An 11,286-nucleotide genomic window follows, 5' to 3' on the forward strand; every position below is an offset into this window, starting at 1 on the left:
TCCTGTGTGCTATTTAGATAACTTTTTGCTAAACGCACTAAGAGGGGGAAGTCTGCAGAGGCTTAGATACAAGGTAATCACAGAAGTAAAAACTATATTAAAGGGACACTGAACCCAAATTTTTCCTTTTGTGATTCAGATAGAACATGCAACTTTCTAATTTACTCCTATTAGCAAATGTTCTTCATTCTCTTGGTATCTTTATTTGAAAAGCAAGAATGTAAGTTTAAATGCCGGCCCATTTTGGTGAACAACCTGGGTTGTTCTTGCTGATTGGTGGATACATTCATCCACCAATAAACAAGTGCTGTCCAAGGTTCTGGAATTTACTTTTTCAAATAAAGATAGCAAGAGAACAAAGAAAAATTGATAATAGGAGTAAATTAGAAAGTTGCTTAAAATGTCATGCTCTATCTGAATCACGAAAGAAAAAAACTGGGTTCAGTGTCCCTTTAAATTAAGGTGTTGGTAATACACAGCTGGGGAATGGGTAATAAAGGCATTATCTTTTAAAACAATACAAATTTTCGGGTAGACTGCCCCTTTAAGAGCTGCTATCCATCTACAGGAAAGTGTAAGAAGTCTGATGTGCAACTTCTAAAATGAGTGTAAATGACGACTCAGCAAACCGCAAAATACCAGTCACGCAACAATACTTTAAAAAAAATATTTATTACAGGTGTGGAAAATACATGGTCACAATCAGTTTTACAGAATATACATTTATTGTGTTATTTTTTTCAAAAGGACAGATCTTTTACTGACTGGGGATTTGTTATACTTCGCTCTACAGAATACAGAGGAGAATAAAACAATGAATACTATTTTCTAAGTATGGTAAAATTCCAATGGCCAACATGAATCGGAATAACAAAACCAGCAGTGTGATGGTCTATACAACTAATTACAAAATAAACATTGTTGTGTAACATGAAACGTGTGCTTTTTCCTCCATCTACTTGTAGATCATCTTGCACCATCTTTATCATCCTATTAAAAAAGTGGAAATAACTGTAAAAGATTAGCATAAAAAATGGCATAGGTGATGTGTGAATACATCTAACTAAATGAGTGAATACATCTAACTAAATGAGTGAATACATCTAACTAAATGAGTGAATACATCTAACTAAATGAGTGAATACATCTAACTCAAATGAGTGTTTAGAGTTTAGTTTTCTATTGAGCCCAATACAGCAAATGTGCGGCTGTTTGGATAACTTAAAGGGACACGACATACATTGAAATCATAAAGTAAAATGTTTAATTAAAACTTTGCAATACACTTTATTTTGTTCCCTTACTTATAATTTAAAGGGACATTTCAACCAAAACTGAAAAGTACATGAATGCATTTAAATTCTGAATAAAGTCATTTTTGCAATGCACTTTTAGAAGAAAAATTCATTCTATTTAAAACTATCACTGTTTTCAATGTATAAGTGAAACATATCTAGATATGCTCCGTGCATCAGTATTTTAAGCAGTTTGTCCTTCTTAGACACCCAGTAAGCAGAGTGAGTCACTGCCAACACAGGCACTACCGGCTCTCTGTACAAGCATACGGTTTAAGATACACAAGAAGCATATACAGATATGCTTCATGTGCACAGTAAAACTCTCACTTAGAAACATTTTTGCCGTACACTATTATTGGCTTTTTCTAGAGGCATTTTTGGCTATATTTGTTTTGTGATGTGCATTTCAATGTTGGGGTGGACAATACCATTAACTGAACATTATGGTGCATAATTCAGACTTCACAAGCATAACCCTGGTACTTCTATTTGTTTGACAACTATAGTAGCTCTCTGACCCTAATCAGACTAAGCAGAGGAGACAAAATCCCTTTGGGTACTGCAAAGCAGATGACAGTCTTCATGCAAAAATGTTTTAGAAACATTTAAACTGTTTGCAATGAAGTGTTCAATTGATATATACTTTACAAATATATAATAGTTGTATTTCCCTTTAAAAACAGTCAACTACATTCATTTACTTAGATTTTCTCAAACCTATAGATGCAAAATATTTGCTGCAAAAGTGAAATGAAATCATAGCAATTTATTGAGTTCATAGTCAAGTGTTGACTCATATAGCAAAAGCTAAAATTATATAATTTTGTGATGGTTTTTAATACACTTTTGTACTATCCTATCACATAATGACCAAACATTGTGCTAATCATATTTTAGGTTAAAAATGTGATCTGGCTGAATTCTTAAGATACTATTAAAACGTCAAGTGCTCATTTTTTAAAACAAACAAAATAAATAAGTGAAATGCCAAGATATGCTGTGCAAACAAGGCCAAATAGGCTTTCAAGTTGTTAATACAGATGTATTAAACACATGAATAAAAAAAAGCTTTGTGAAAATTGTTTTCTAATGTACTGGAATATTACTTTAATACAAAGTCATGAGTTCCTTTGGTGCCAAGTCATTAGAAAGCATTAGAAAAACATGCAAAGTCTGCTTTTTATATGGATTGGTACAGCCTCAAATCCCTGTGAAAATATATGCAAAGTTTGCACAGCATTTAAAGGGACATGAAACCCAAAAATGTTCTTTCATAACTTAGATAGCGCATGTGATTTTAAATAACTTTCAAATTGATTTTATCTGAATCATTGAAGAAAAATATTTGGGTTTCACGTCCCTTTAACAGACGGTAAAGAGGGCTCTGGAGACTAAAGTTGAGTCTGAAATGGGAAAATAAAGAGAGAGTGTTATCAATAAAGTGTGTGGGGAAAAAAAAGAAAATTGATTCAAAATCTTGTAGCCAAAAAATAAGTTTATTTTCAACTTACCGTCTATTTCTCAAATCAGAAATCTGTATAGTGTTTTATCCTTCAAGAGAAAAAAAAGATTTTTACTTTCTAATAAATTACATTTCTCTAAAGCACAGTGATTGGAGCGAAGATATTTTACTGTCTATATCTAGGAGATCTGATACAATCAAGGTCACATGGCTCATAATTAGTTTACTCTTGAAAGTACAACTTTTACAGCATTGCAGGGACTTTTGGGTTCCCTTAAAGCAGGGGTGTCCAAACTTTGCTCTCCAGAGGTTTTGGAACTACATTTCCGATGATGCTCAGCCAGCATTTTATCTAGCTGAGCATCATGGGAAATGTAGTTCCAAAACCTCTGGAGAGCAAAGTTTGGACACCCCTGCCTTAAAGGGACATTATACACTAGATTTTGCTTTGCATAAATGTTTTGTAGATGATCCATTTATATAGCCTATACAGCTTTTTTTTATTATAGCTTTGCTTTTTTTTTTTTAAATAACATTGCACTAATTTTCAGACTCCTAACCAAGCCCTAAAGTTTTAGAAGAATACTGATGTATACCTACTCCAGTTTGCTCCTGATTGTGTAAAGGGTCTTTTCATATGCAGAGGAAGGTTTTTTTTTGCTATAGAACCACTTGCAGTGGGTGTTCCAGCAAACCTTTTTAACAGAGCTAACTGGGAGCTTCTAAGTAAGTTTTTAAGGGTTCTATACTGAACTAGGCGATAAGCCTGCCCAGAGGGCAGTCTATGTTTAAAAAATACAAACCCCCAAGCTAAAGTTACAAAAAATAATAAAGTAAAATTACAGGAAAAAAAAGCTATCCAAAATAAAAAAATTTAAACCTAAACTAATACCCCTATAAAAATAAAAAATCCCCTGCAGAATAAAAACACTCCAAAATCTACTACTAAACTACCAATAGCCCTTAAAAGGGCTTTTTGTAGGGCATAAACAGCTCTTTTACCTCTAAAAAAAAGTCCCCCCCAACAGTAAAAAACCCCCACCCACCAAAAAAACCCAAAAAACTAACACTAAAAAAACCTAAAACTACCCATTGCCCCTAAAGGGGCATTTGTATGGGCATTGCCCTTAAAAGGGCATTCAGCTCTTTGTCAAGCCCAAAAAAAACCTGATCTTAAAAAAAAACAAACAAAAAAAAAAACACCCCAAAAATTAAAATAAAAAAGCCTAAACCTAAGCCCCAAATAGGTACTCACTGTTCCTGAAGTCTGGCGAAGACGGATCCATCATCTTCTATCTTCATCCGGAGTGAAAGCGGTGGATAGCGGAGGCGCAGAGCTGTGTACCCGATGCCTCGATCCTCGGCGGCATGGATTCTCCTCTTCATCTGATGTCCGTCGTAGACTGAAGATTAAATGCAAGGTACCGCAATCAATTTGGGGTACCTTGCATTCCTATTGGCTTAAATTTTTAAATCAGCCAATAGGATTAGAGCTACTGAAATCCTATTGGCTGTTCAAATCAGCCAATATGATTTCAGTAGCTCTCATCCTATTGGCTGATTTCAAAATTACAGCAAATAGGAATGTAAGGTACCCCAATAAATATGGGGTACCTTGCATTCAATCTTCAGTGTGCGACGGACAATCGCATGAAGAGGAGCCTCCATGCTGTCAAGGACTGCGGCCGTTGAGGATCCAGGTATTGGGAACACAGCTCCGCACCTCCGCTCGGCGCTGCCTTCACTTCGGATGAAGATAAAAGATAATGGATCCGTCTGGAAGAAGACCTTCTCCGCCAGACTTCATGAATAGTGAGTACCTATTTGGGGCTTAGGCTTTTTTATTTGAATTTTTGGGGTGTTTTTTTTTTTTTTTAGATAAGGCTTTTTTTGGGCTTTAAAAAGAGCTGATTGCCCTTTTAAGGGCAGTAAAAGAGCTGAATGTCCTTTTAAGGGCAATGCCCATACAAATGCCCCTTTAGGGGCAATGGGTAGTTTATTTTTTTTAGTGTTAGGTTTTTTTATTTTGGGGTGTTTAGTGGGTGGGGGTGGGTTTACTGTTAGGGGGGACTTAGAATTTTTTTTAGAGGTAAAAGAGCTGTTTAACTTAGGGCAATGCCCTACAAAAGGCCCTTTTAAGGGCTATTGGTAGTTTAGATTAGGGGGTGTTTTTATTTGGGGGGGGGCTTTTTTATTTTCATAGGGATTAGGTATAAAAAAAATATTTTTGATAATTTTATTTTTTTTCTGTAATGTTAGACTTTTTATTTTTTGTAATTTAATGTTAGTTTTTTTTTAATTTTAATTGTCATTTAGTAGTAATTGGGGTTAGGTTAGGGGGTTTAGTAATTAAATTAGTTATTTGTGTTGTGGGGAGGTTGGCGGTATAGGGGTTAATATATTAATTAGGGTTATTGTGATGTGGGGGTTTGGCGGTTTTGGGGTTAATAGGTTAATTAGGTTTATTGCAATGTGGGGGGATTGGCGGTTTAAGAGCTAATAGGTTTATTGCGATGTGGGGGGTTGGCCGTTTAGGGGTTAATTACTTTATTATTTTGCGATGTGAGGGTTGACGGTTTAGGTGTTTGTTAATACTTTGTGCGGGCGGTTTCGTTTTTTTTTTAAATTTTATTTCTTGCGGGCGGTTATGTGTTATTTCGGCGGGCAGTGGCTTGTTTTTTTTTTAAGGCTTCAGCTTTCCCTACACTGCATCCATGTGGATTACGAAAATGGCAGGGTGGTGGAGGATGCATGCACAACTGGTGACGAACGTGTTACAAACGCGATAATAGTATTGATTTTTATATAAGTATCTGTGCATATTATTCTTTATAGCAGTGTCTATTACATGCAGTTAAATGAAAATTGGTGTATAATGTCTCTTTAAGGAATAAGTCAATCTTAACCTTGTTCAGCTTTATTTACTGTAGACCAGAGCTAACTTTTGTTTACCTGGGCCCCCGTTTTTTTAATTTAAATTTGAGACCCCCATAATTATAATAAAGTCCAAAACAAACCCTTTGTCAGATGAGTATACATTTTTTTGATATGTCAATATTCTACTCAAGTGAGGGCATTATTAGCAAAAAATAAATTAAACTTTCTTAGCCATTGCTAATCACTAAAGGTTAGACGCAATCACTTAAATACACACTCACTCATAACAAGGATAAAGTAAATTAACAAATCTTGAGGGGACCACGAAATGTTTTAAGGATAAAGTAAATTATCAAACCTTGTGGGGACCCCAAAATGTTTTAAGGGTCCCCCTGGGGTCTTGACCCCCAGGGTCCCCCAGGGGGGCAAGACCCCCAGTTTAAGAAGCAATGCCAAGGACCACGGAGAGGTTGGAGGGTTTGTACCATCTTGTGTCCTACCACGTATGTAGCCCATATAGACTGTGCCTTTTAAAGCAGATTTCCAACAATGCAATATAATCAATATAGAAAGCTTTAAGATTACCAACCTATATAACAAAGCTTCGCCTTTGTTGTTTGCTATGGAAAAGAAGCCACTATGAGGTGAGAAATCAAGCGCCCGTGCAAAATGGATGGTTTTTCTCTTTGTTTGTACTGGGAAATTCGAAAACACATTGAAGGAAGGAATATGAACCTGTACACAGAAGGTGGAAAAGACAAACATTATTAATGGATCAGATGGAAAGATCATTTGAAATACAATTAAAACGTTTTTTTTCCCCCCAGATTGTGTCATTGAAAGTTTCAAAAGAAAAAAGGATTTTAATTTGGATCTGTTATATTTTTATGGTTTGAACACTAAAGACTTTAAAGTACCAGTTAATACAGTAGATTTGTATACTCAACAAATGCATGATAACAAGACAATGCAATAGCACTTAGACATAACTAAAAATAGCCAGAATAAAATCTACTACTCATTTGAAGTTCAGACTATTTCCACTACTCCTGTATCATGTGACAGCCATTAGCCAATCACAATTGCATATACGTATATTCTGTGACTTCTTGCACATGGCTCAGTAGGAACTGGTGACTCAAAATGTGTAAATATAAAAATACTGTGCACTTTTTGTTAATGGAAGTAAATTGGAAAGTTGTTTAAATTGTTGCTCTATCTTAATCAAGAAAGTTTAATTTTTACTTGAGTATCCCTTTAAGAAATTATTAAGTCTAGGTGGAATTTAAATAATAAATTAAAAGGCCATAAATGTAAAATGCTCTAACATTTTATTGCATTTTATTATTGAACAGTTGCTTGCACATAAACAAATGTGTTTAACCCCTAAAAGGGAGTTAATCAGCTCCAGAGCAGCAATGCACTACTGGGAGCTAGCTGATTACGTCTGGTGAGCCCCTGACAAGAGGCATATGTACAAGGGAATCAATTACCAGCTAGCACACAGTTGTGCGTTGCTGCACCTGAGACTATCTAAGTGTGCTTTTCAACAAAGGCTACCAAGAAAAAAAAAAGTAAATTTGATAATACAAAGGCATTTAAAAGTGTCTTAGAATTACATGCTCTGTCTGATTCATGATGATAGTTTCATTTTGACTTTCATGTCCCTTTAAAGGGACAATAAACCCAAAAAATGTCTTTCATTATTTAGATAGAGAATACAATTTTTAAAAAGTTTCCAATTTACTTCTATTATCAAATTTGTTTAGCTCTCATATTATTCTTTGTTAAAGGGATACCTAGGTAGGTAGAATGCCCATGCCGGTGTTCTAAAGAAAATGGTATACCGCATAGGAATGTGTATACCTCGTTACTTTAGGTCACGTGACTCAGCAGCTGGAGGGGTGTGGCGCTCAATGTGCATGCACAAGAGGCCCAACCTCCTCCAAACAGCTGATGTAAATTAAGCAATGGATCGAGGAAATATATGGCCCGTAATCATAATTTATAGAGGCTAATACCCTTCACTGTGCATGCACGCACTGCGGTCGCTTTATTCAATATAATCTAGAGTACATTTGAGTGAGCTAAAAACTATATGCATGACAACAGTGACAAATGTGACAGCATAGTGATACTGTCATGATACCCACACCACACACCCTCACCTTCCCTACCAGAATAAAAAATTGGAGCAGTCACCGGACTTCATAGAAAAATATAGCCTTTATTATAAAATTCAAAACATAAGTCAGCAGCGCACAATGGATCACTGAGGAGTAGGGCCGTGTGCGCATGCGCGGCATTGTTTGCGGCATTGTTTTCACATGCGCATTGCAGATTACGGTCCATAGAATCCTGCGACCCGTTTTTATCTAATAAATCTCCTTAAACAGATGTTTGGAGGAGGTTGGGCCTCTTGCACATGCGCATTGAGCGCCACACCCCTCCAACAGCTGATTACACGTCACCGGAAGTGACGTAGTATACACATTCCTATGGTATACGTTACTTTAGAACACCGGAAGCACTACATGACAGGAAATAGTGCTGCCATCTAGTGCTCCTGCTAATGTATAACATTGTTGCAAAACTGCTGCTATATAGTGTTGTGGACACGTGCACACTCTTGAACTTACATCCCAGCTCTTCAACAAAGGATAACAAGAAAGCGAAGACAATTTGATAACAGAAGTAAATTGGAAAGTTGTTTAAAATTGTATGCTCTATCCGAATCATGAAAGAAAAAAAATTGGGTTTTATGTCCCTTTAAGGCAGTCATGTAATTTACAAAACACACGAGAGGTACAAAAGCGGTGAAGAATGAATTTAGCAGCATCTACAAAATGCAGTGCTTCTCGCATCTCAGGTTATATTTAAAAGCTGCAGTTCAGATAGAGCACACAATATTAACAGACTTTTTCATTGACTTCTATTATCTAATTTACTTTGTACTCTTGTTATCATTTGTTGAAAGGCACACCTAGGTACCAGATGTGTTGAGAGAGCTCCCAGTACTGCATTGCTACGTTTAACCCTTTTACAGGAATGACATAGTTATATGGCAGCAATAGTGCAATAACAGAATGTTACACCATTTTCTTCTAGCACTTTTATGTCCATTTAAAGTCCGCATGAGAGAGGAAATGCATTTCTACTACAGAGATGACCATGGCCAGAGACTTGCAGCTGTGCACATTATACCTCCCCTAATTAGCTAAGTTTAACTCGGGATCTGCAGTGCATTACTGGTCTGGAGCGGACTTTAACCTTTGCAGGGGGTGAACACATGGGTCTGCGCAGTGCAATAATAAAGAGATAGTGCATTATTGCTTCGCTTTAACATTAAAAGGGACATGAAACCCAAGCATGGAATTTCAACTTTCCAATTACATCTTATGTAATTTGCTTCATTCTCCTGATATTCTTTGTCAAAAAGCATATAGAAATAGGCTCAGTAGCTGCTGATTGGTGGCTGCACATAGATGCCTCGTGTGATTGGCTCACCCATGTACACTGCTATTACTTCAACGAAGGATATCTGAAGAATAAAGTAAATTAAATAATAGAAGTAAATTGGAAAGTTGTTTAAAATGTTATTCTCTATCTGAATAACGAAAACAGAATTTATGTTTACCTGATAAATTTCTTTCTCCAACGGTGTGTCCGGTCCACGGCGTCATCCTTACTTGTGGGATATTCTCTTCCCCAACAGGAAATGGCAAAGAGCCCAGCAAAGCTGGTCACATGATCCCTCCTAGGCTCCGCCTACCCCAGTCATTCGACCGACGTTAAGGAGGAATATTAGCATAGGAGAAACCATATGGTACCGTGGTGACTGTAGTTAAAGAAAATAAATTATCAGACCTGATTAAAAAAACCAGGGCGGGCCGTGGACCGGACACACCGTTGGAGAAAGAAATTTATCAGGTAAACATAAATTCTGTTTTCTCCAACATAGGTGTGTCCGGTCCACGGCGTCATCCTTACTTGTGGGAACCAATACCAAAGCTTTAGGACACGGATGAAGGGAGGGAGCAAATCAGGTCACCTAAATGGAAGGCACCACGGCTTGCAAAACCTTTCTCCCAAAAATAGCCTCAGAAGAAGCAAAAGTATCAAACTTGTAAAATTTGGTAAAAGTGTGCAGTGAAGACCAAGTCGCTGCCCTACATATCTGATCAACAGAAGCCTCGTTCTTGAAGGCCCATGTGGAAGCCACAGCCCTAGTGGAATGAGCTGTGATTCTTTCGGGAGGCTGCCGTCCGGCAGTCTCGTAAGCCAATCTGATGATGCTTTTAATCCAAAAAGAGAGAGAGGTAGAAGTTGCTTTTTGACCTCTCCTTTTACCTGAATAAACAACAAACAAGGAAGATGTTTGTCTAAAATCCTTTGTAGCATCTAAATAGAATTTTAGAGCGCGAACAACATCCAAATTGTGCAACAAACGTTCCTTCTTTGAAACTGGTTTCGGGCACAGAGAAGGTACGATAATCTCCTGGTTAATGTTTTTGTTAGAAACAACTTTTGGAAGAAAAACATAATTTATGCTTACCTGATAAATTCCTTTCTTCTGTTGTGTGATCAGTCCACGGGTCATCATTACTTCTGGGATATAACTCCTCCCCAACAGGAAATGCAAGAGGATTCACCCAGCAGAGCTGCACATAGCTCCTCCCCTCCACGTCAGTCCCAGTCATTCGACCAAGAATCAACGAGAAAGGAGTAACCAGGGGTGAAGTGGTGACTGGAGTATAATTTAAAAGATATTTACCTGCCTTAAAAACAGGGCGGGCCGTGGACTGATCACACAACAGAAGAAAGGAATTTATCAGGTAAGCATAAATTATGTTTTCTTCTGTTATGTGTGATCAGTCCACGGGTCATCATTACTTCTGGGATACCAATACCAAAGCAAAAGTACACGGATGACGGGAGGGATAGGCAGGCTCATTATACAGAAGGAACCACTGCCTGAAGAACCTTTCTCCCAAAAATAGCCTCCGAAGAAGCAAAAGTGTCAAATTTGTAAAATTTGGAAAAAGTATGAAGCGAAGACCAAGTTGCAGCCTTGCAAATCTGTTCAACAGAGGCCTCATTCTTAAAGGCCCAAGTGGAAGCCACAGCTCTAGTGGAGTGAGCTGTAATTCTTTCAGGAGGCTGCTGTCCAGCAGTCTCATAGGCTAAACGTATTATGCTACGAAGCCAAAAAGAGAGAGAGGTAGCCGAAGCTTTTTGACCTCTCCTCTGTCCAGAATAAACGACAAACAGGGAAGAAGTTTGGCGAAAATCTTTAGTTGCCTGCAAGTAGAACTTGAGGGCACGAACTACATCCAGATTGTGTAGAAGACGTTCCTTCTTTGAAGAAGGATTTGGGCACAAGGATGGAACAACAATCTCTTGATTGATGTTCCTGTTAGTGACTACCTTAGGTAAGAACCCAGGTTTAGTACGCAGAACTACCTTGTCCGAGTGAAAAATCAGATAAGGAGAATCACAATGTAAGGCTGATAACTCAGAGACTCTTCGAGCCGAGGAAATAGCCATTAAAAACAGAACTTTCCAAGATAACAATTTTATATCAATGGAATGAAGGGGTTCAAACGGAACACCCTGTAAAACGTTAAGAACTAAGTTTAAACTCCACGT

The 11,286-nt window shown here is 37.4% G+C and overlaps 1 protein-coding gene across 3 annotated transcripts in view; it reads right to left on the reverse strand.

Annotated features, from left to right (window-relative positions):
• Window positions 1–653: 653 nt before the first annotated feature.
• Window positions 654–11,286, reverse strand: part of UTP18 (UTP18 small subunit processome component) — a gene marked incomplete in the record, with an annotated part of 140,710 nt that continues 130,077 nt past the window's right edge. For all 3 annotated transcript variants that reach the window (XM_053708355.1, XM_053708363.1, XM_053708347.1), the window contains 2 exon segments: window positions 654–990; window positions 2,810–2,849. In XM_053708355.1, coding sequence (XP_053564330.1) covers window positions 2,825–2,849 — 25 coding nt within the window.

The sequence above is a fragment of the Bombina bombina genome, chromosome 1 (assembly GCF_027579735.1).
Source record: "Bombina bombina isolate aBomBom1 chromosome 1, aBomBom1.pri, whole genome shotgun sequence".
Lineage (NCBI taxonomy): Eukaryota > Metazoa > Chordata > Amphibia > Anura > Bombinatoridae > Bombina > Bombina bombina.